Source organism: Haemorhous mexicanus, chromosome 21 (genome assembly GCF_027477595.1).
Source record: "Haemorhous mexicanus isolate bHaeMex1 chromosome 21, bHaeMex1.pri, whole genome shotgun sequence".
NCBI lineage: Eukaryota > Metazoa > Chordata > Aves > Passeriformes > Fringillidae > Haemorhous > Haemorhous mexicanus.
Window position 1 is genome coordinate 2,988,772 of NC_082361.1, and position 23,937 is coordinate 3,012,708.

Genomic DNA, 23,937 nt, shown 5'->3' on the forward strand with positions numbered 1-23,937 from the left:
GGGATAATAGATGCTTGATAGGTGCCAAAAATAAAATATCAGCAGATGCTACACAGGAACTAAAGGTGTTGAAGAGCTTTCACAGCTCTCGTGCTCCCCGAGAAGTGCTGCTCCTTCCCTCTCTCAGCTCCAGGGCTGAAAATGCAGTTTTCTCCCCAGTATTTCGTGCTGAAGACTCCAGTTATTAACCAAGGATGTGCACTGGGGCACAGAAGATCTATCCCTCAGCCTGAGAGAAAAATCACCCTGGATAAAATTGATTCCTTTGCTCCTCGAAGCCCTTTATTTCACACAGGTGGCTCTTGCAGCTTTTCCTGCAGAAACTCAGGCCAGGCAGACACTGAGGGTGATTATGTTTCATTTCTCCTCTCTGCTCTCATTGCCACAGGCTCAGAAATCTCTCCTGAAACGCAGCTCTGCTCGTAAAGGGCAAAGCTCAAGCTCCAGCCCCGCCTTGGGATTGATGAATCCAGCACCATCCCTGCCCTGCTGGGGCTTGGAAAGCTCCCACATTTCATTTCCCTGCTGTGATTTATGGCACGGAGCAGGGCAAGGCCCTGCTTGGGTTCTTTTGGGAGGAAGGTGATGGGTTTTGCAAAAAGAAAACTGCTCTGACCCCAGCAGCAAATGGCGAGGCCCAGACAGGGAGAAGGACATGGAAACTTCTCCAAAGGCTCTCAGAGCTGGTGATGACGAGGAAAAAACATCCTGATCTTGCCTTGATTGCCTGTCAAGCAGAATGATTCCTCCTGGGTGAGCAGATATTTTCAAGGCTGCATTTCTCTGGTGTTTAACCATATGGGCAGCGCATCCAAACGGAGCACGACGGGTTTGGAAAAGCAGCTACACCCCAAAGCTGGGCAGAACTGGGAATTTTTAATCTTTTCCCCATTTTTGGAGGAGCTGGAGCCTCTGAGCATCACCTCAGAGGAGAAACCTGCTGTTGGGAAGGTTTGACAAGAATCTCACAGCTGTGTGTGCTTAGCAGGAAAAGCAGCAATACTCAATGATTTATTTCTACAGCCCGCTGAAAAGTTTCCCTCAAAGCATCTCTTTTAGGAATAAATGGCTTTTTAGCAAGATGGACACCTGGAAAAGTTTCTCAACCAGAAGAGAGTAATTTCTGAAGATTTCTGGAATTTTGAGCGATGATGGAAAAAGTGATTTTTTTTTTTTTTCATAGGTTTCCTCCCCAAAGAAGAGGGACAAATGTATTTTAACCTAAATTTCAGTGTGGTTTAGATGTTTTCCATGTAGGGATGTGTTACAGGGCATTCCCAGCATTACCTGACATAGAAAAATCCCTGCTCCAACGAACCAGACTTGAAATAATAAATTAATTATGGGAAAAGAGAGCAGGACTGGGAGAGGGCCACAGGCTGAGACCCAGGCATGCCTTGGGTCCCTTTATCCACTCTAAACTCCTCATGCCCTTGATTGGATCACTCAAAATTCCTTCCAGGAGCTGTCCTGGAGCTCCTGGCTCCCTTTCCCTGCTGCAATAATGATCCCAGTCACTCCAAAAGGAGATTCCCACTTCCCCTCGCCCTTCATTGGATTTTTCAGCCTGGATTGTTGAACTCCTCTTTATTCCAGCCCATTTACACCATCTCAGCTGCAACAAATGGGAACTTTATTATCTGCAATTGGCCCTGCCAGAGGACTGGGGCTGTTCTTCTGCTGGCTCTGAGCTCTGGTGGAGTTTCTTTTTTCCTCTGAATGATATTTCCAAGCCCTTCCCCCGGCGAGGAAAGAGAGAGAACATTTGTTATTGATAGAATTTCCATTTAAATTGAGGATGTTGCTCAGTGCAACACGTGTTCAACCAAACTCCTTCCCCCCAGCGAAAAGCAGCGAATTAAATGAGTGGGAAAAAAAAAATAAATGTTGGGAAGAGAAGGGGGTGAAAGGGAGAAATCACAAAAGCTGTGAAATCCAGCTGGAAATCCACCCTGTAATGAGACATCTCGATCTTAATAAGGCTGTGGGTAAAGCTTGGATTACACACCCAGCTTTGTGCTGCTCAGCAGCTGCTTCCCCTGGCAGCTCCTTTCTGTGCTTGCCAATCCGATTAACTCTGCAAAACGAGAGACAAAACAAGGCAAAATCTCGGGCTTTTAAAAAACAAACAGGAATTCAGGCGTGTGGAGGGTGCTGGATGGGCCCCAGCAAAGCCTTTCCAAGTGGCACAGACGTTTTCAGGTGGGTCCCCTGTGAGCTGCAAGGGGCTGTTGGTGCTGGAAATTAAAGGTAGGGATCCCCAAAGCGACTGGAAAACCCATCCTGATGGAGCCTGGGAGTTCTCCCCATCCCTGGGCAGCAGGGAGAAAGCTCTGGGGCAGGGAGAGGAGGATGAATTTGGTCTCCTCCATAACCTCACTCCAGCTCTGGAGCGATGCTGGGGCTGATCTGGGGGGTCCTGACCCCCCTCACTCAGCTGGAGCCACCTGGGATCTGTCCCAGGGCTCCAAAGCAGTGACACAAACCAGGCCCTGCCCCTGGCACTGCAGTGTCCCCTCACTGCAGCCCCCAGGATGGGTTTGGGCCATGGAATCACAGAAAAACCCTGGGAAATCATCACATCCAGCCTTTAACCCAGCCCTGCCAGGGCCACCACTTGACCCTGTCCCCAAGTGCCACACCTGTGTCTTTTAAACCCTTCCACCCCTTCCCTGGGCAGCTTTTCCAGCACTGCCCAACCCTTGCAGTGATTAAACCTTTCCTGATTTCCAGGCTGACCCACTCCTGGCACTTCTCAGTTCCAGGAATTCTCATTTCCTCTCCCTGAGCTCAGTTTACCTCAGCAAGCCAAGGGCAGCAGGTGGGATTAGTGACCTGGAGATGTCCCTGCTCCTGCTCCTGCAGCCCTGGAGAGTGGGGAGAGACTCTCCAGGTCATGGAGAGAGCAGGGAGAGACTCTCCAGGTCTTGGAGAGAGCAGAGAGACTCTCCAGGTCATGGACACAGCAGGGAGAGACTCTCCAGGTCATGGAGAGCAGGGTGAGACTCTCCAGGTCATGGAGAGAGCAGGGAGAGACTCTCCAGGTCATGGACACAGCAGGGAGAGACTCTCCAGGTCTTGGAGAGAGCAGGGAGAGACTCTCCAGGTCATGGAGAGAGCAGAGAGAATATCCAGGTCATGGAGAGAGCAGGGAGAGACTCTCCAGGTCATGGAGAGAGCAGAGAGACTCTCCAGGTTATGGAGAGCAGGGAGAAACTCTCCAGGTCATGGAGAGAGCAGAGAGAGACTCTCCGGGTCATGGAGAGAGCAGAGAGACTCTCCGGGTCATGGAGAGAGCAGAGAGACTCTCCAGGTCATGGAGAGAGCAGAGAGACTCTCCAGGTCATGGAGAGAGCAGAGAGACTCTCCAGGTTATGGAGAGCAGGGAGAAACTCTCCAGGTCATGGAGAGAGCAGAGAGAGACTCTCCGGGTCATGGAGAGAGCAGAGAGACTCTCCGGGTCATGGAGAGAGCAGAGAGACTCTCCAGGTCATGGAGAGAGCAGGGAGAGACTCTCCAGGTCATGGAGAGAGCAGAGAGACTCTCCAGGTTATGGAGAGCAGGGAGAAACTCTCCAGGTCATGGAGAGAGCAGAGAGAGACTCTCCGGGTCATGGAGAGAGCAGAGAGACTCTCCGGGTCATGGAGAGAGCAGAGAGACTCTCCAGGTCATGGAGAGCAGGGAGAGACTCTCCAGGTCATGGAGAGCAGGGAGAGACTCTCCAGGTCATGGACACAGCAGGGAGAAACTCTCCAGGTCATGGAGAGCAGGGAGAGACTCTCCAGGTCATGGAGAGCAGAGAGAGATTCTCCAGGTCATGGACACAGCAGGGAGAGACTCTCCAGGTCATGGAGAGAGCAGGGAGAGACTCTCCAGGTCATGGAGAGAGCAGGGAGAGACTCTCCAGGTCATGGAGAGAGCAGAGAGACTCTCCAGGTCATGGAGAGCAGGGAGACTCTCCAGGCTGGTTTGTTCCTGCCAGGAAACCCATGATCCATGGAAAAGGTTTTTTTTTGTTTTGTTTGTAAGGTCACCCCTGAGCCTAAATCCCAGGTGAGAAGGAAGGGGCTCCATACTGCACATCACTGTGGGGGAAGAAATGCTGAATTTATCACCCCTTGCAAGAGCTGGAGAAAGAAAGATAGAAAGGGAAAGAGAGAAAGAAAAGGAATAAGAAAAGGAAAAAAAAAAAAAAAACCAAACAAACCCTCAGAATGATTCTGCCCGAGCTGCACAGGAACATTATTTATGGTTCAAAAAACCCCAGAAGCATCTGAATGTAAAGCAGAATCACACCATCGATAACGGCGTGCCCTGATCAGAGGGAAAAGACATCTGAGGAGGGCAGGCAGGGAAATGGCACATTGCAGCAGCTGCAGAGATTGCAAAGGGATTTTAATTCTGAGGAAGCTGAAGAAAATTGCAGATGAGAATAAATAGTGTCTGGTCATAGATCAGCACAAGTTGATTTTCTCCCCTTTAAGTGCCACGGTATCAATCTTGGGAGGGGAGGGAAGGGAAAAATCAAGGTGGCAAATGAATTATTCCTCAAACCTTCCTCCTCATCCCGGAGGAAAAACAAACCCTTGCACCCTTGCTGGGCAAACTGGAAGGAGCCTGAAATGCAGATCAGGAGAGGAAATGGGGGAGGTGGGAAAGAAGGTATTTATATACAATAAATATTTAATCCTGCTCGGTGTTTCCTCCTGAAGAAACTCATAGCAGGGATTAATTTGTACATTCCTCCCCGCTCCACTGGTGCCCTTCAGCAAGGTTAATCTTTGCCTGATGCAAGTTGGGAAATTAAATCCTTGGTGGTGGACAAACTTCCTCTGGGGTTGGGTTTAATTTCTGGCTTTTTCCCCCCTCCCAAAAATGATGGATGTGTGTGGGAGCCACGAAAGCTGCCTCGTGGAGCAGATAATTCCTGAATGGATGCTCCCCTCCTCCTTCTCCCCCTCTCTCCCTGTTGTGTGTCTTAATTAATGTTTTGAGGCTGGCAGGTTTTTGATTTCTGTTTCAACAGGGTCTCGGATCAACCTGTTTGAAGGGAAAATCCCAAAAAGGGACAATTTTGGGGTTTTTTTAGTGATTGCTGCTCCCTCCTGAAATTCAGCATCGTGCTGGTGGCAGTGAGGAGCAGGTGGGGTCCAGCCTTCAGCTCTGGGGGAGGTGGGGCTGAAGGGAGACACTTCCCAGCCCAGATTTCCATCTGGGAGCCCCCAGGAGAGCTTTGGGTGTGACTTTGTGCCTCAATCCTGAAGAAATCTTCCTCATCACCACACCTGGGATGGGTGAGACCACCTGTGGCACACCCCCAGCAGCTCCTGGTGACATTTTAACCTTAATAAGGCACAGTCAGGGCAATTTTTCCCCTCTGGATCCCCAGGCAATGACACAACAATGTCAATGCCCTTCCACCTTCAGGCTGTGGGATATTCCCAAATTATCAGCAGCAGCAGGATGCTGATGAATTATTCCTGATGCTCTCCTGACTTGGGACTCCCTTGGCACCTTGGAATGCTCAGGGAATCCCAGAATGGGTTGGGTTGGAGGGACCTTGGATCTCACCCAAGGACAGGGCAGGGACACCTTGACTATCCCAGCCTGCTCCAAACCCCATCCAACCTGGCCTTGGACACTTCCAGGGATGTGGCAAAAAAGCTCCCTCAGGCTCTGCTCTGCCCAGGCTGAGAAACACAAAAAATTTGCGAGCTCAGAAGCAGACAGGGAAGAAAAAAAAAAAAAAAAGAATAACAATCCAAGCACGGCGCAGGAAATTTTCCACCAAGAACAACATCTCACTGTCCAATTAACATATTAATAATTAGGCAGGATGAGAACACGGAGTGCCAAGCTGGCTCTGGCTGTCGAGCTGAGCAGCAGCAGTTGCAGGGGTGCCTCTGAGCGTGACAGGCAGCGCTTACAAGATGTAATTTCAGCGCTTCACAGCTCCCCTCCTTGTGCACCTCCGGGGGAACAAGCACGAGCAGCTGCCTTCTGCAGGCTTTCCGTGTGCTGGGTGTCTTTGGGGTGTTTGTTTTTGCTCAGGGCTGTTGGAGGAGTGCTGTGAAGAGGAGCGTGAGTTGGGTTTTGTTTGCTGCCCGTGGGTTGTGCCTCTGGAGAGAATCACTTTGCTGCCACGATGCCCCAGGATGGGGAAAATGTGCAGGCAGAGGAGTGGTGAGGAACAAGTGAGGTGGCAGAAGGTGCCACTAATAAAAGTACAGCTCACTGAACTCCTCCTGCTCTCAGATCCAAAGCAAAGTGGGGTTTCAGTGCCAGAACCCCAAATCCACTTCCACAGAAGATCCCCTGGATGGGAAAAGGGATTGCATTCCCCGGAGCTGGAAGGATGAATTAAGAAGGATGAATTATTTCCAAGGCTGGTTTGGGGTCGCTGCACAATGGCAGGGGAGCAGCCCTGCCCAAACAGCCCCTGACAGATGTTGGGAACATCAGCCCAGCTTGGTCTCAAAGGTTGCTCTTGCCTTAAAGGAGAAGCACGTGGGAAGAAAATAAAAACGAAGGAAAATCCAGATTAATTGATGGATAATTATGATAAATCCTTCCTTCCCACCTGCTCATGGCAGAGGGGCTCGTGGTGCCAAGTGACACACACAGCACTGAGCAGTCCTGTTAAAAAAATAGATTAAAAAACATGGGAGCTGTCTGGCTGGAAAGCAGAGCAGGTAATTTGCAGAGGCACAGCTCCTGGGCAAGGTGTGAAGAGAGGGGACACATTTGACTTGCACTGCTTCAGCTTTTCTGAGCACTCTGTAGATTAATTTACAGGTGGTGCTGAACTGCCAGAAGCACCTCCAGCTCACTGGTTTTTTCTCACAGGAAGACATGAGAGGGATTTTGTGGTTTTTTTCTCCTTTTCCCAGAGCTGTGGATCAGATCGATTCTGCTCTTTGCTTGAGACATTAATAAAAACAAACCCGAGTCAAATCCAGCCCGGCTGGGAGAAGCAGCAGGACAAAAAGCAGCTGAAGGACAAGAATAGCTCCATCTCCTTTGAATGCCATGAGAGCCTCACTCTACCCAACAATTTGCATATTTTCCCCATGCTAATTCATGCACAATCCTCTCCCCTCCTGATTCCAGCCTCCCACTTGGTCCTGCTGTTTCTGTCTCTGCAGGAGAGCTCTGGTGGCACTCAGGCTGCTCAGCCCTTTGTATGAAACACCCGTTCACAGCTTCTCTTCTTGTTTGCCAAAGCTCACCTAGGCAGGGAGGGGATGCCCAGGATCTGGTCTCTAAATTTAATCAGTGCCAACGCTCCTTTTTTGGCCATTTTTATTTTTACCAGTCTGTTGTAAACACAGGGTTTGAGGAGGTGGGGGAGGAACATCCCTTGGAGAGGAGACAGCAGCAGGAGCATCCCAACCAGAGCTGTGACATCTTGTGGAGAGCAGAAGATGGGGTCCTGAGGGGCAAAGGGAGGGGGACATGGCAGGGCTGTGATCCTGGTCCCCTTTCCCAGCTCCAGGAGGAACTGGGGTGTGCTGGTTTGTGCTGGTGCAGCCCCAGGTGGAAGCGGGGCTGGGGGAGCTGTGTCTTGTGGGAGCCTCTGGGCTCTGTTCTCTATCCCACTCCTACAAATCATGTAGGATGGGCTTCTTTAGGGACAGCCAGTGCTCCACCTGTTAGATCACAAAATTCTCCAGGCTGTAAAAGACCTCGAGATGATGGAGTCCAACTGAAGCAAGCCAAGGGAATCCAGGATAAAAAGCAGGGAGTCACTGGTCACAGAGGGGCTGGGCCTCTTCCTCCAGAGCAGGGCTGAAAACCAAAGCAAAGAACAGTTCCATTTCCCAGGCAGACAGCAAATCCCACAGCAGCTCCTGATTTACCCCTGGCAGCAGTGTGGGAAGCACATGGACACATCCTCGTGCCTGGGCCAGCTCAGGCAACTGCTGAACTGACTGTGTGGGGAAAACTGCAGGCTTCACCTGCTTTCCTCACACAGCAGGGCAGAAATCCCAGCCCAGGGCCCTTAGAATAAAACCCCCCAAGCAGGGCAAGGCCGAGGAGCAGCCCCAAGCCCTGCAGCCTCCCCTTCCCTGCTTTAAGAGCTGAGCTTGGTGCTTTTCATCCTCCCTTCGCTGCCTCCTGAGGTTTGTGCTCCTGGTCCTGCCCTTGTGGGAGGCAGCTGCTGCTGGAATTTGGGATGAGCAGCCCCATCCTCAGCCCGTAACTGAGCAGGTTTGGGTGCTGACACTCTGTCTCAATGATCTGCTGCTCTTTCTGTGGCTCTTCTAAAAACTGCCCCCAGTATTTCACCTGCTGGAGCTGCAGCTTTGGAGCTGGAGCACTAAACCACGGACTTTGTTCTGTGAAAAGAGGTGGGAGATCTGCCAGAGCTCCTGTGTCTGGCAGTGGCAGAAACAGTCAGATCCCTCCTCAGATCTCTGGTTTTCCCTAAGAGCAGATCAAAGCTTCCCTCAGCTCCAAGGCCTTTGCTGCAAGCAGCAGTGATTGAGTGCAGATCACAACTGGTGAGATGGGGCTGGGGTCACCTTGAAGCACGATCAAGGTGCAAGTGAAGTATTTCCAGCTGGCTTTAAGTAAATAAAGTTATATTCCCCTCACTTCTTCCTGCAGCTGTGCTACCTCTGCATTTCTGGGGTCCATCTGGATGAAGATTTGGCCATAACACCCCAAGATTTCCCAAAACTACTCCTAGAAGTTAAGGACAGACTAAATAACTAAAGATTAAACCATTTCAGGTCCTGCTTGGATGGGGTTTGGAGCACCCTGGGCTGTGGAAGGTGTCCCTGCCCATGGAACTGGCTGATCTTCAATTTCCCTTCCAGCCCACCCCAGCCTGTGACTTTGGCTCCTTCTCTTTTCTTTCAGCCAAGAATGAAGATCATCACAGACCTTCTGCAGCCAAAGAATGGAGGGCAGAAGCTTTTGGGACACAGAGCTTGGCTTGGTCACAGCAGAGCTGGGCTGGTGACCCACCTGCAGGGCTCCAAAGGTCACCTCCTGAAGGTCCAGCATCTCCTGGAGCTGCAGCACCACCCAGGGCTTGTTTGGAGGAGCCCCTGGGAACCAGAGTGACTCGGATCTGGGGTGCAGTTTCCCACAGGGAATTCCAGAGGATCCTGGAGTGAAACCTGCAGGAGAGGAGGAGAGGATGAGCAAAGTGTTCCCCGTGGTGTTTTCCTCCGCACAACAGAGCCCTGGGGCCAAGAATGGGAACTTGGGGGTTGAGGAGCTCACCAAGAAGCTGGAAAATGTTTTGTTTTTTTTTTCCTGAATTTGTCTTGGGATGAGAAGATCAGCAAGAGAAAAACCTTCCTCTGGTGAAGTTTCTGCTGCTGTGGAGAAGGTGAAGAGCTGGTGAAGAGCTGGTGGCCACACAATCTTCTCCTCCACATCCCAGCCACCGAAACCAGGTTGGATTTTTGCACTGGAATTTCTCACTGAGAAAAGAAAAATAAAAACAAAAACAAAGATTCCAGGCCCGGAATCCCTCCCCACGGCGGGTTTGGGTTGTATTTGACAGTATTTCTTTACCTTTGAGCACCTCCACTGCTGCTCTGATGAAGTCTCCAGGCTCCACAGGGCAGGGGGGTCCTGGGGAAATCCCACTGCAATCAACTCCAAGAAGAGATTCAACATCACGGGGGTTTAGGTGGAAACAGTAAACTTGATTTATTGAAAAAAAAAAATCTATTACATTTATTCCTTTATTACACAGGTTTAAAATATTTAAAAATAGCTCTTATGGGCATTACACTTAAATTTTATGACATGTTTATTGGACTTTGAAGAAATGTACAATACGGCATTTGACACTATATTTTAAAAAGGGCCTTATGTACTAAAAGTTGGGGTTTTTTTTTTCCATAGGTTTTATTTTTCTTATCAACATTTGTTCAAGTCAATATATATTAAGGGGAGGAGGGAAATAAAATTACACAAAAAGAAGGTCTGCAAATACAAGTAGTAATTTTATTGCAATATACCGTAGCTAAGTGGTCTGGGGGGGATTGGAACAGTTGGGAGCTCAGTACAATTACAACACTGTGGAATTCAACAGAGGAAAATTTTATTCTTTCTTCTTTTTTTTTTTTTTTCTTCTTCTTCTTCAAGCAGAGAAATCAAAAGGAAAAAAAAAAAAAAAAAAAGCTCCCTTGATGAGAAAATTGAGAACAGAATCCCATGACCTGGGCAGACACACACAGGTGTGGACAAGTATCAGAAATATCAGAAATATCAGGATATGGCTTTGCTGGGGTGTGCAACCTTTCCTGCCCTTCCCGCTGTTGCCAAGGTGACTGAGAAGCTGAATTCCTTATTTATTATCCTAAATTCCTTTTCATTGCTCTGCTGCCCGGAGTCTGCAGTTTTTAGGGTAGCACCTTTTGGGGTTTATTTATTTATTTTTTTTTTTCAATTCCCTAAAGTGGGAGAGAGAGCAGAGGAGAAGGAGGGAGAGGGATGGACACGGCTCCTCCAGGCCCCCAAAAGCACCGCCGGCATCGCCGCTCCCTCCAGCACGGCTTTGCCTCCCTCCCTCGGATGCTGCTGCTCTCAATTTGGGCAGGAGGGGGGAAAAGACATCATAGATAGGCTTTTTTCACAGTAAATGTGATGCCTTTTCCTTGGTGGTGAAAAATCCCCCTTGAGCTGAACGCTCCAGGCCGAAGGATAATAAAAATAATAATATTAATAATAATAATAATTTATAAAAACCCCCACCTTGCAACGGTTATTTTCCAGCTGAGAGACCTGAAGAAGGAAAACGGGCAAGGAGGGAAAATAAATGGGAAAAGAAGAGGGTGTCAGCACGTTGTGAGCCGTGGAAGGAATAAAAAAAAAATGTGGGAAGAGCAGGAAAATTGCAAATTCCCCGGATTGCTGGGTGGGCAGCACCCCCACGGCTTCAGGACACCCAACATTAACATAAATTAGCACCACAAACGTTCAGCCACTGAGGACAATCTGCTCTGCTTCCAACCGGGAAAAGACGTGGATATCCTCGGGAATACCAAAAAATAATAATTGTAATATAAAAAAATTTAAGGACATTTAATGCTTTTTTCTACACGGGCCCATCCAAGGAAGGAGAGGAGCAGGGTTTGGACAGAAGAGATAAGAAGGTGCCATGCATTTATCAGCAGCCAAAATCTGCCTGAAAGTGCCTAAAAAGCCAAGTGGGAGATTGGCCAGTGGCAGGGTATCCCCAGTGTTGTGTTAAAGTTATCAGATAGCACCACAGAGATATGTAAAAATAACTATAAAAAGCACCTTTTTTTCCTTCTTTTTTTTTTTTTTTTTTTAGGTTTTTTTTTTTTTTTTATTCTTGAAATTCAGAGAGGACAAATGGATTTCCCCTGCCACTGGGATCTGCCACTGGGAATGGATTCAGGTTTGATTCTTATCATTTTAAAGGAATGCTGAAAGAGAAAAAAGAAGAATGAATTTAAAATATGGGTGTTAGGCAAGTGGATGAAAAGGCAGAGACTCGGTGCAGATCCTGCTTTTAGATCAGGGGATTTGTAGGGAATTTGTTAAAAAAGTGGCTTTGATTTCCTCATTTGGAAAGGAATCATTCCAAAAGGCATCTGTGGCTCAGGGGCTGGTCTGCACCTGATCCTGGGGGTAATTCCAAGGCTCCAGATCCCAGTTTGGGGCTGGGGAGAGGCACAAGTGGGGACAGGAGCTGCTGTCTTCATTCCCAGCTGGAAGCTTGGCTGGGATGGGGTGGCTTTAATACAGACAAGGTCACTTGCATGGTTTGGAGGCGGAACCATTCCAACATTTCAAATAAAATACGACACAAACATTTACTCACAAACACACAAAAATAGAAGCACCTTTAAGACAAGGCAAAGAGATGCCCAGTGTGACCTTGAGTCAGCACTTTGGAAAACGTGGAACGAGGCAAACTCAGCGGAGGAAACGTGGAAAATTCTGGAATTGGCCATGCTGGAGCTGATCCAAACCTCGTGGAAGGCAACAAAACCCCTCTGAGGACCTTCAGATCCAGGACTGCCAGGACTTCAACAACATCGAGCTGGACATGAGGAATTTCAAGTTTTTTCCATTTTTTTTTCCCTTAGGAACAAACAAACGCTTCCTGGTGAGAAGAAGAGGAGGAGGAGGAGGAGGAGGAGGCAGGAGGAGTTTGCTGGAGGTGGGCTCAGCTCGGTGGCGGCAGGGACAGGGCCAGGTCTCCGTGTGTGGCTGCTGGTCATGAGATTCCATATCCATCCTGGGAATGGCTGGGGGGGCACAGAGGGGCTGGGGCAAAACCAGGGACACAACAAAACAGGTGGGGGAGGAGGGAGAAAAAATAATAACCCATCGCTGTCCAGTTTCAGACCGTGCACGTGACGAGGAATTCTTTTTTTTCTCCTTTTTTTTCGATTTTTTCTCTTTTTTTGTTTTTAATTAAACGGCGCAATGAGGTTACGAGGTTGCTCATTTGGAGACTAGGTTCAGGTGGCTCTTTTAGCCCAGGAAGCAAGCTGGTCCCACCTCGAATCCAAATTTCTGTGCCGCTTCTCCGAAGTCATTGAACATGATGTCGACTATGGGGACCTGCTCCACTTTGGGCGTGTTGATTTCCAGGATGGTTTTCTGGTAGCCCTTCCTTGCCTGGAAAATGAGGGAAAGAGGAGCTCTGAGGATGCCTCCAAGCCAACATCAGCACAACTGAATGATCACCACTCTGCTGGGAATGTGGGGGGTGATTTTTCCTGGGAATTTTTGGGCCCAAATCAGAGTAACCACCACCCAAACAAATTTATTTGCATGTGCTGAAAAACCCTTGGGAGATGCCCAGACCTTGAAGCAAAAGCAGATCACGACACTCTGACTCTGCTCCAGCACATTTCCAGGCTGGAATGGGAGCCTGGAAAAGCTGGGGCTGTGGAAAGGTTGTTTTCCCTCCCCCAGGACACGCCTGGCTTGTTGGGCAAATGGTAGCAATTTAATTTGAATATATTAGTGAAAAGATCACATTTAAAGCTTGGTGGAATGCACGAGGTGCTGCTGTCATTTTATCATGCCTGGTGGCCACGGAGTTGTTTCCAAAATATAAATAATTATTAGAGGAGCAGAAGTACCCCCTGAGGGCACACAAAGCTGCACAAACAAGAGGATTTATGGAGCAGCTTTGGGCTCTACCTTTCCCTGTGATTTGTGTGGCTCGAGAGAACAGACTGGAGCACAGCTGTGAGAAAGGGCTGGAAGTTCAGGAAAAACATATTCAATTGATGGGAAGAACATCAGCCTTGGCTTCAGCAGCCTCCCCACTACAGCAGGACCTTGGTGGCAACCCCATGTGGGGCAGCCCAACCTCATCTCCACAGGGCAGGGCTCAATCCTGGAAGCATTCAGGATGGAAAAGACCTTTAGGATCGAGTCCAACCATTAACCCAGCACAGCCGAGCCCGGCAATTGGATGGGTTGCAGCACTCACTCCCAAAAAAGACATAAAAGCACCTCTGAACTCCTGGTGGAGTTCTCTAAATTCCTAACAGCCTTTTTATGGGTCTAAGAGTCAGACTAAAATCATCTTTAATGGAGAGAATCCACTGTAAACCCCAAACTCCTTTAAGGAAATAGATAAATCTCAAATATCCTGCCTGTGCTTTGGGCAGCACCATCTGCCAGGGTAAAAGATTAATCCAATTTATCTGCCCAAAAGGGGGAGGTTTTCAGGAGGCTCATCCCCTTCAAAACATGCAACACGTGCTCCTCCAGCGAGCCTGAGGTTCAGAAGGGGAAGGGAGGAGAAGGTTCCTTTTCCCAAGGATGTTATGTCAGCAGGAGACACGAAAAACTTGAGGATAAACTTCTCCTGAGCGTTTCCAGAAGGGGGCTGGATGCCCTTTCCCTCTCCAGGAACGTGTTAAAAGCTCTAATCTGATTTTCCTCGTTGCTCCATCAGTAAAAAAATCTGTTTGTGCCAGAACAGAAGTGTTTCAATCTCAAATTACGTGAGGAGCTTTTTCTGTCAAACATCTCAATCTTTCTGTCCCGTGGGCTCCAAGTGCTGCAGTTCCAGAGGGTGGGAATTATTCATGTTTTTACACCAGCAAGCTGGGGCTCAAAATAAATGCATGCAACACCTGCTTTGCCAAATTTTTATCTCCTGAGGGCAGAATTTTCAGAGTTTAAACCCAAATCAAGCATCCAAGAGGAGTTAGAAGAAAAGGGAGGACGTGAGACACCTTTGGAAATTGTGGCTGTGCTTGTGCACCCCATGGGCAGCCCAGCCCAGAGCCCTCCTGGGGCTCCAGAAACAAAAATTCCAACCAAACCCTTCCTGCTTTGCCTCCAAGAATTCCTGAAAGCAGTTACAAAGATCCTTATCAAACCCTGCACATTTCCAACTCCAATTTTCAGAATTCCTGAAAGCAGTTACAAAGATCTTTTCCAAACCCTGCAAATTTCCAACCCAAATTTTCAGAATTCCTGAAAGAAGTTACAAAGATCTTTTCCAAACCCTGCAAATTTCCAACCCAATTTCCAGCTCCAATTTTCAGAATTCCTGGAAGAAGTTACAAAGATCTTTTTCAAACCCCACAAATTTCCAACTCCAATTTTCAGAATTCCTGGAAGAAGTTACAAAGATCTTTTTCAAACCCCACAAATTTCCAACTCCAATTTTCAGAATTCCTGGAAGAAGTTACAAAGATCCTTATCAAACCCAGCAAATTTCCAATCCCAATTCTCAGAATTCCTGGAAGAAGTTACAAAGAGCTTTTTCAAACCCTGCAAATTTCCAATTCCAATTTTCAGAATTCCTGGAAGAAGTTACAAAGATCTTTTCCAAACCCTGCAAATTTCTAACCCAAATTTTCAGAATATCTGGAAGAAGTTACAAAGATCTTTTCCAAACCCTGCAAATTTCTAACCCAAATTTTCAGAATATCTGGAAGAAGTTACAAAGATCTTTTTCAAACCCTGCACGTTTCCAACCCAACCGGGAGCCATCGCTCGCCTCTCCCCGTGTGAGGAACTGTGTGAGAACAAAAGCACAGGGAGGCTTTTAAAACAACAAGCAGCACTTTTAGGCAGAGAAATTGGATTAATCAGATTGATTTTACTCCTGGAGGTGCTGCACCTTCCAGCAGGATCACAGATTCCCACGGAATCGTTTATTTCCCACTTAGGCAAGAGCACGTTGGTGTCTCCCATGCCAAGGACAACCAGAAATTTGGGGGTGATCTGCTCTGGAGAAGATGGTGCTGGCCAAGCAGGGGAGGGCACAGAGGTGTCCCCGAGGTGTCCCCGAGGTGTCGCCAGGGCCAGGAGCCCCCACGTACCGCGCAGCCGTCCAGGGCAGGTCGGATGTAGGGGTTGTTGTCGTAGGACATCTCCTCGTCGTTGGAGCCCAGGAAGCGGATGGCCTTGTCGTAGCTGTTGGTGGTGGCATCGTGCCAGGCCACCGACTGGTAGCAGTTGTAGGTGATGTTCTGGCGGGCCGAGGCGCTCAGGAGACGCAGGAAGGTCATCTGCACCACCCCGATGGGGTTCCCGTCCGAGTCCACGTAGGAGAGCTGGGAGAGGGGGACAAGGGACAACACTGGGCAGTGAGGGACAGGGAAACACAGCTGGGGGATCTGAGGGACACCAGGGTCAGCAGCACACACTGCTCCTGAGGGACACCAGGGTCACCACAGACACTGCTCCTGAGGGACACCAGGGTCACAATACAGACACGGGTCCTAAGGGACACCAGTGCCACCACAGACACTGCTCCTGAGGGACACCAGTGCCACCACAGACACTGCTCCTGAGGGACACCAGTGCCACCACAGACACTGCTCCTGAGGGACACCAGGGTCACCAATACAGACACTGCTCCTGAGGGACACCAGTGCCACCACAAACACTGCTCCTGAGGGACACCAGGGTCACCAACACACACTGCTCCTGAGGGACACCAGGGTCACCACAGACACTGCTCCTGAGGGACACCAGGGCCACCAATACAGACACTGCTCCTGAGGGACACCAGTGCCACCACAAACACTGCTCCTGAGGGACACCAGTGCCACCACAGACACTGCTCCTGAGGGACACCAGTGCCACCACAGACACTGCTCCTGAGGGACACCAGGGTCAGCAGCACACACTGCTCCTGAGGGACACCAGGGCCACCACAGACACTGCTCCTGAGGGACACCAGGGTCACCACACACACTGCTCCTGAGGGACACCAGTGCCACCACACACACTGCTCCTGAGGGACACCAGGGTCACCAACACACACTGCTCCTGAGGGACACCAGGGTCACCAATACAGACATGGGTCCTAAGGGACACCAGTGCCACCACAGACACTGCTCCTGAGGGACACCAGTGCCACCACAGACACTGCTCCTGAGGGACACCAGGGCCACCACAGACACTGCTCCTGAGGGACACCAGGGTCACCACAGACACTGGTCCTGAGGGACACCAGGGTCACCACAGACACTGCTCTGCTCACCCAGGAATTTTTGTTCTCCTGCTGGATGAGGTGAGGGTGTCAGTGAAAAATTAAATCTCAGGAGGGAAGGGAAAAATAGACATGGGAATTCAGCCCTGGTTGCAAGAGGGTGAGGATTTGGGGATGTATCTCAAGTTTAAGCCAATATTGGGTGTATTTCTCCAGCTTTTGAAGAGGAGAGAATGTGAATTTTTGTGAGGGTTCAGGGCATTATTTTCCTGTCCTGTCTGACACAAATTTCTGACTGCTTGGGCTGTTTTGCTCTGCACACCCCAGGGAATTCTCCATTCATTTTTCCTGGGGTTTGAAGCAATCCTGGCCCTGCTGGTGAGCACTGGGGCTGCCCTGGTTGGAAAAGCTCAGCTCAGGTAAAGGGAAAATGGATTTGCTGCCCTGTAGTAAACACAGATTGTGAATCTCAGTCTTGCCCACTGGGATTTGCTCCATTCTCCCCACAAGGCTCCTTTTTCTCCCATGCAGGACAATTTATTCCTACAAAAAAACCCCCAATTATTGAAACCCAATCTCAGCTCTTGGGGGATCCAGGACTTTGTGGGACTTTCACAGCCCACAAAATGAGTTGTTGCAGGTACAAACTGACTGTGCTGAGGTGGCATCTCCAAACCACAGCCCTGGATGGACTGAGGGTTTCTTTAGAAACAACCAGGAACTAAAACCAGGCACCCAACCAGCGTGGACTTCCTCCAGGTGCCACCAACCCTCGAGTTGTGGTGCGGGCTGCAAACAGTAGAAGAGATTGATAACCACAAGAAAACACTGAATTAAAAGAGATAATCCAAATAAACAGAGATACCAACCGGTTGTCAGGATGCTGCTGCACTGTCCTCCTGAGAGTTAAATGTGACTGACCAGGAGAGAGCCACGCATGCCAGGAGGAGCTACCAGAAAGCCACCAGCACGTGGAAGGAAGGGGACAAAAAATGCCAAGGACTTGTCACACACCCAGTGTGGCACTGCTGAGCTGCAGGACCTTCTCTTATTTAGTTTTATTTCAAACCAGTGCTTGTTTTGCAGCCTGGCTGCCCTTTAGGGGGTATTTTGTTGTTCAGCCAGTGCAGATTTTGGTGAAGCCCTGTCCCAGCTTTCCAGCTGGAGCCACTGGGAGCTGGTTTTGTGCACAATGTTTGCTCAGTTTGGGAAAATCCAATCCTTTCCTCTTTTCTCTGTGCTGGCAGGGGTCATGTGGCTGGGAGGGATGGGATGGGATGGGATGGGATGGGATGGGATGGGATGGGATGGGATGGGATGGGATGGGATGGGATGGGATGGGATGGGATGGGATGGGTGCAGGCCTCGTTAGAGCTGATGGGAGTTGTGTGTAACACAGAGAAAACATCTGCAAAGCCTCTTATCCCTCTAAACACAGCTCTGCATCCCGAGGAAAGGTAAGGAATTGGCTCCAAGGGCTCCGTGGAATTGGTTAATGATGGCGTGGGAGCATCAAACCCAGCTGGTTTGGTTATATTTTATATTTACTGCATCCCTCTCACTTCAGGTGTGTCCAGAAGAAAGGCAGCATCTGCCCAGCTGTGCAATCCCAGAATTTATATGGAGCAGCACTGGAAATCTTCCCCTCAGCTTTGGGGTTCCCCAAGGGTTCAGCCCCTCAAGACAAGCAGGACCTTCTCCATGGAGTAACAGGAGCAGAGTTACACCCAGAGGGGAACTCAAACTCCTTTGGATTCTGCCCATCCACACACAAATTTCAGCTGAGGCAAATTTGCCAATCTCATGGTTCCAGGTTCTGACTGAAGCAAAATCAGAGCTAATCTTAAAATAAATAAAGAAGTAAATAGAACTTTTATGGCCTGTGTCTTCGGCTGTTTTGTGGTTTGTTTAGGTAGGTCTTCCACATACTGGTGGCTTTTTTATGTTTCCAAATAGAAAAAGCAGGACAGGTAAAAAAAAAGGAAAAAAAAAAAAAAAAAGGCAGGAAAATGACGACACAAAAGGATGGAGCAAAGAGCTCCAAGTAGCACCAGAAATGTTTTTATCTGAAAAAGAACAAGCCCTAAGCTCTAGGCTGGCAACTGAGCCTCTAACAGAGCTGGGAAAAAGAGAAGCAGGGGAGATGGAGAAGTGGAGGCACTTGGAACATTGACTGATGAAGTGCTCTGTAATTAAGCTATGAGTAGCTGCCCTCCAAGGAGCCAGGAGGCTGAGGCCTTGGCTTTGCAGCCCGATTTGGTGATGCAGAGAAGCCCCAGAAGCCGTGTCCTCCTCGAGGGCAGGACCAGAGCAAAATGTGTTTTAGTGGCGACGGAATGCGGCAAACGTGGGAAACAACCAGGGCTTGGGTTGTTTGCCCTTTAAGGTGGAAGGTGGGGCACTGCAGGAACCCCTGCCCTGGGGAGGGGACAGCCCAGTGGGACACAGCAGAGCATCTCCTGGCCCTGGGCAGGCTGGTTTTGTCCAGGCTGTTCCCACCTTCTCCTGGTCTGACTGAGCTGGTTTTGTGCACCCCGCTGATTCTGCAGGAGCTGATGGCCCAGGGGACATTTCTGGGGCTGGAGACACAAATCTGACATCCCTGCCCAGCACTGGGTCTCTGTGGGAATGAGCTCCCCACAATGTGCATGTCCTGTCACCAGAGAAGAAAGCAGAGCTTTTCCTGGTTTATGCCTTGCTGGCATCATGCCTTGTTTGACCAAAAATCAGCTCTTTCCCCATGAAGAAAATCCTTAATTGTGACTCAGTCAAATTCCTTTCCACTCGGCTTGGCTGGAAATCTTCCTTTAAATAAATGATTTTGGTTCTCCCAAGCTCTGGGGTCAGCATGGGAGTCCCCAGAGTGGTTCATCTCCACGTGGGGACAAAATCCATCCTCTGTCCTAGGGAAGCCATGGAGGTGCAGCTCCTCCCCTGGGGCCCAGCACCGTGCCCAGCTCGGGGCTGGGGCAGCATTTGGGATCTCTCAGCTCTTGGGGTAAGGCTGCACTGCTGGGGGACAGCAACGTGGGGACACCCCAAATGGGGACTGAGAATGAGACAGCAGCAGCTCTCCCTGTGGGATGGAGCATTCCCCGTGGGATGGAGTTCTACCTGTGGGATGCAGCTCTCCCTGTGGGATGGAGCATTCCCTGTGGGATGGAGCATTCCCTGTGGGATGCAGCTCTCCCTGTGGGATGCAGCATTCCCTGTGGGATGGAGCTTTCCCTGTGGGATGCAGAACTCCCTGTGGGATGCAGCTCTCCCTGTGGGATGGAGCATTCCCTGTGGGATGGAGCATTCCCTGTGGGATGCAGTTCTCCCTGTGGGATGGAGCATTCCGTGTGGGATGCAGAACTCCCTATGGGATGCAGCTCTCCCTGTGGGATGCAGAACTCCCTGTGGGATGGAGCATTCCCTGTGGGATGCAGCTCTCCCTGTGGGATGCAGAACTCCCTGTGGGATGCAGAACTCCCTGTGGGATGCAGAACTCCCTGTGGGATGGAGCATTCCCTGTGGGATGGAGCATTCCCTGTGGGATGCAGCATTCCCTGAGGGATGCAGCTCTCCCTGTGGGATACAGCACTCCCTGAGGGATGCAGCACTCCCTGAGGGATGCAGCTCTCCCTGAGGGATGCAGCATTCCCAGTGGGATGCAGCTCTCCCTGAGGGATGCAGCTCTCCCTGTGGGATGCAGCACTCACTGAGGGATGCAGCACTCCCTGAGGGATGCAGAACTCCCTGAAGGATGCAGCTCTCCCTGAGGGATGCAGCATTCCCTGTGGGATGCAGCTCTCCCTGTGGGATGCAGCATTCCCTGTGGATGCAGCCCTCCTGCAGGGCTCTGTGCAGACAGACCTGCCCCAGGGTCCCCAGGGTGTCCCCTCCTAACCCCGGGCCAAGCCCAGCTCCCCAGTTCCCAGTCAGGCAGACTGGAGCCAAGCCCCCCAGCAGCTCTGGGGTCTCTCTCAGGATTCCACCTTAAACATCTCCATGTGCTGGGAGGGGGGTTAGTCCAGCATGCAGAGGGCAGCAGCGTGGCCATACCAAAGCAGGTGACAAGCTCTGATTCAGGGCCAGGGTTAGCCACTTACCAAGGACCCCCGCTTGTATTGACTATACCATGTGGCAGGCTGCTCTTTGGGCCAACGAGCCATTTTACTCTGTAAAATATGACAGGGGGTTAAAGGAAACTGCAAGCACCAGGATGCATCTTACCAGTTTACCGCGCTTGAATTCACTGAACCACGAGCCTGGGTTTTCCTTGGGCCAGGAAGTAATTCTAGCCTAGTTTGTGGACAGCAAGGAGGGAAGAGAGAAAGAAAAAAAAATAATCAAAATTAAAAAGTTTACTTTCATTCCAGAGTCTGCATGTCTTATTGAAACTGTCCAACTTGCTTTAAAATGTTGTTGTTTTTTTTTTTTTTAAATTTTATATATCAGTAATGAGAGCAGAAGGTGGCTCTGAAGCAGAGGAGATGGAGTGGTGCTGCTCTGGCACCAGCCTCCTTTGCCAAGGGCTGTCTCTGCCTCCCAGGAACTTGGGATGCAAATCCAGTAGTGGTAGGAAAACTAAAAGGAAAGACAGAGAGGGAAAAAGGAAGGATGGATGGGAAAAGGTGCATGGCTCTTCGTGTGGGGGGCAGTGCTGGTGCTGGAGGAGGCTGGTGCCTCTCTAATGCCAAATCCAGGTGCTGTGGGGCTGGGAAAGGCAAAGGATGTGATGAAGGAAAAGCCTCTGCCTGCCTGAGGTGCTGGACACACAGGATGGAGCTCCAGGCACCCAGAGGGACACAGGGGTGACCTGGGCAAGGAATCAGCCATCAGAGCATCCTTAAGGCAGCCCCAGCTCAGCAGCTGAGTCAGAGCACAAGGAAGGAGCATGGCTGCTCCCTCAGCCTCCCACAACGCCCTCATTTGTGCTGGACATCTCTCCTGAAGCAGCAGCCCAGCTGCAGGGGGACTGTCCTGCCCTTGGCAGGATGTCACCTGCAGAGCAAATCCAACACCTGCAGTGTTTGTGCTGGGGGAGGGATGAGCTGAGAGGAGCCACGGCTGAAACTCTGCTGTGCCTCATCACAAACCCACCCAGGGCTGGGGTGGGGGCTCTTTGCATCCCTCTGGGTGGGAGAAGTTTTTTCTTATGGATCGATCCCAGCATGGAATTTGTATTTGAGGAGTTCTGCAGCTCCACAGAGCCCCTCACTGAACCAGCACAGCAGGAGCTCAGGCCCCTGCAAGATCATGGCCAGACTCTGCTTTTTGAGCTGTCAGATTTTGAGGGAAAACACAGCTCACTGATGCAGAGCAGGAGGAAATCCATCTCCTCTTCAAACAGCCCCAAGAAAAACTCAGGGAGGATTTATGTGGCATGTGCTTTGTGCTGTGCTGACACACATTTCTGGTGGATGAAATGCAGCAGGAGAACAGCTCAGCTTTGTCACAGCTGGAGCACAACTGTGACACTGGCACAGCTCCCCCCAGGCTGAATTGTTGTGTTTCTGCTTGGCCAGTGCCACAGCTGGTCCCCAGGCAGCAGGAAGAGCAGCTCTGGAAAACAGAGTGCAGGGATCCAGGACAAAAATGATGGGTATGGCTGAGCTAAGAGCATCATTACACAAATCACTTCATCAGCCTCGTGCAGCGGTGCCAGGGAGAGCTCTGAGCCTGCCTGACATCATTTAGGATCATTTACCCACAGGGAACAGCAGGAAAAATGACAGGAGGTGGACATTTATCTGCCCTGCCTGGAGCCACGGGGAGGGGAGGGCAATCAGTGGTGCTTGGGCATGCAGGCAGGGGAGCAGGGCTGTGGGAGGGAATGAGTTAAACAGAGCTCCCAATTCCTGCACCAACACACACCCCTGCCTTGGACAGCAAAGTCCAAAAAATTCAGGTTTTAGCATTTATTCTGCCTGGGAATCCATCAGAGGTTTGGCCCAACTCACAGTTTAAACCTGATTTGCTCTTTGTCGACACATTCTGTGTCATTGTGGAAGGTAATGTTGTGTAACAAAGGAACATTCTGGATCTCTGGTCCTTCCTTGCTGCTGTTCAATTGGCTGCCCATGAATATTCACATCAGGAAACCATCCACCACCAGGACAGAGGGGAAAGCAAAGGTGCTGTGCACTTACTCCTTCAGATTTCTTATCAGGGAAGATGCAGGTCTCTCCACCAGCTGTGAAATTGCAGTAAACTTTGAAAGAGTCCCTGGAACACCCCTGGTTGGGATCCACCCAGTATTCACCTGGATGAGGGCAGAGCAGGGGAGAAAGGATCAGCTCAGAGGGCACCTCAGCAACCTCCTCACCTGGGGTGCTTCCTCTCCCAGGGGTTATTATTTATTAGTAGTTTTTGAGAGCTGGCCATGTTCTGGCGCCAGCTGAAGGAGGTTTTTCATCCCATATCCCCATTTTCAGAACAGAACATTTCAGCTGGAAGGGCTATCAATGATATCCAGTCCAGCTCTACATATTCCTTCTCCACCAGCCACATGGACTCCCCAGATTCCTGCTCTTCCACCCCTCACTTGTGTGTGAAGCTGCAAAACCCCCAGAATTCCCTACACTGCCCCTTTCCTGGGACACACCATCTGGGAAATCAGGGTGGCAGAGCTGCAGGTCCTTGCAGGTGCGAGCTGGGTTGTGCTGAGTGCCCAAGGGATGCTTCATCTGCTCGATTTCCAGTTTCAAGGAGTTCAGGGAGCCAAAAATCTCCTCCATGCCATCAGCATAGTCCATGTAGTTGTCAGCATTGCCATCATCCAGCAGCTGGCTGGCATCAATGTTCCTCCTGGTCCTCTTGGCAGCCTGGATGGGCAGGGGCTGGATGACTTCTCCAGGAGGACCCTGATTTTTGGGGGGAAAAAATAAGACACAACTTCTCATTCCATTGGGAAAAGGACACGAAAGATGGACAAAGCAGCAACATCCCAAAATACACATTGGATGTGGAAAGCAGCAGTGGATGGTGCTGATAAAACCTCTGGCTCCAACATTTCCCACCTTCCATTGTCCTCTTCCCATCAATAATTCCTCCCTTCCCCTCCTTTCTCCCCCAGTGTCTCCAAGAGATTCCTTCCAGTTGGGAAGGAATTTTTCTCCAGAGATTTTTTCCTGCTTCCCAAATTCCAGCACCCATGAAGTCTGAACCTCATTTCATGCTTCACCTTATGGGTTCTACTTACAGGAGGCCCTGGGGGCCCAGGAAGGCCTGATTCACCCTTTGGACCTGTGGGACCCTGGATGGAAAAACAAGGGAAAATCAGGAGGCACATCAGGAGAATTCCCCTGGTACTTTTATCACATCCCAAACATTATTTCAACTCATGAAGCTTCATTTTTGTCCCTTCAGGTACACAAGAGGAGCCTCCCTGTGCCCACAGCCCAAGAAAATGGGTATTTTTGGTTATTTTTGGTGTTTAGGTGAAAGATCAAACACCTGGAGTTGCAGTCAGATTTTTCTTATTCTTCCTACGGAATGCATAAAATGCATAAAATCTTTAACTCTCCCAACCA

The 23,937-nt window shown here is 50.0% G+C and overlaps 1 protein-coding gene across 3 annotated transcripts in view; it reads right to left on the bottom strand.

The window, feature by feature from the left end:
* Positions 1 to 9,949: 9,949 nt before the first annotated feature.
* COL5A1 (collagen type V alpha 1 chain) overlaps positions 9,950 to 23,937 on the bottom strand; it is a 145,498-nt gene continuing 131,510 nt past the window's right edge. For 2 of the 3 annotated variants that reach the window (XM_059864824.1, XM_059864827.1), the window contains 6 exons: positions 23,607 to 23,660; positions 23,010 to 23,268; positions 22,555 to 22,667; positions 20,636 to 20,704; positions 15,300 to 15,533; positions 9,950 to 12,621 (listed from right to left, as the gene is read on the bottom strand). In XM_059864824.1, the coding sequence (XP_059720807.1) occupies positions 12,475 to 12,621; positions 15,300 to 15,533; positions 20,636 to 20,704; positions 22,555 to 22,667; positions 23,010 to 23,268; positions 23,607 to 23,660 (876 nt within the window). In that variant the 3' untranslated portion in view covers positions 9,950 to 12,474. Of the gene's footprint in view, positions 12,622 to 15,299; positions 15,534 to 20,511; positions 20,581 to 20,635; positions 20,705 to 22,554; positions 22,668 to 23,009; positions 23,269 to 23,606; positions 23,661 to 23,937 lie in introns of all 3 variants that reach the window. The other variant, XM_059864825.1, reaches the window with a different exon arrangement.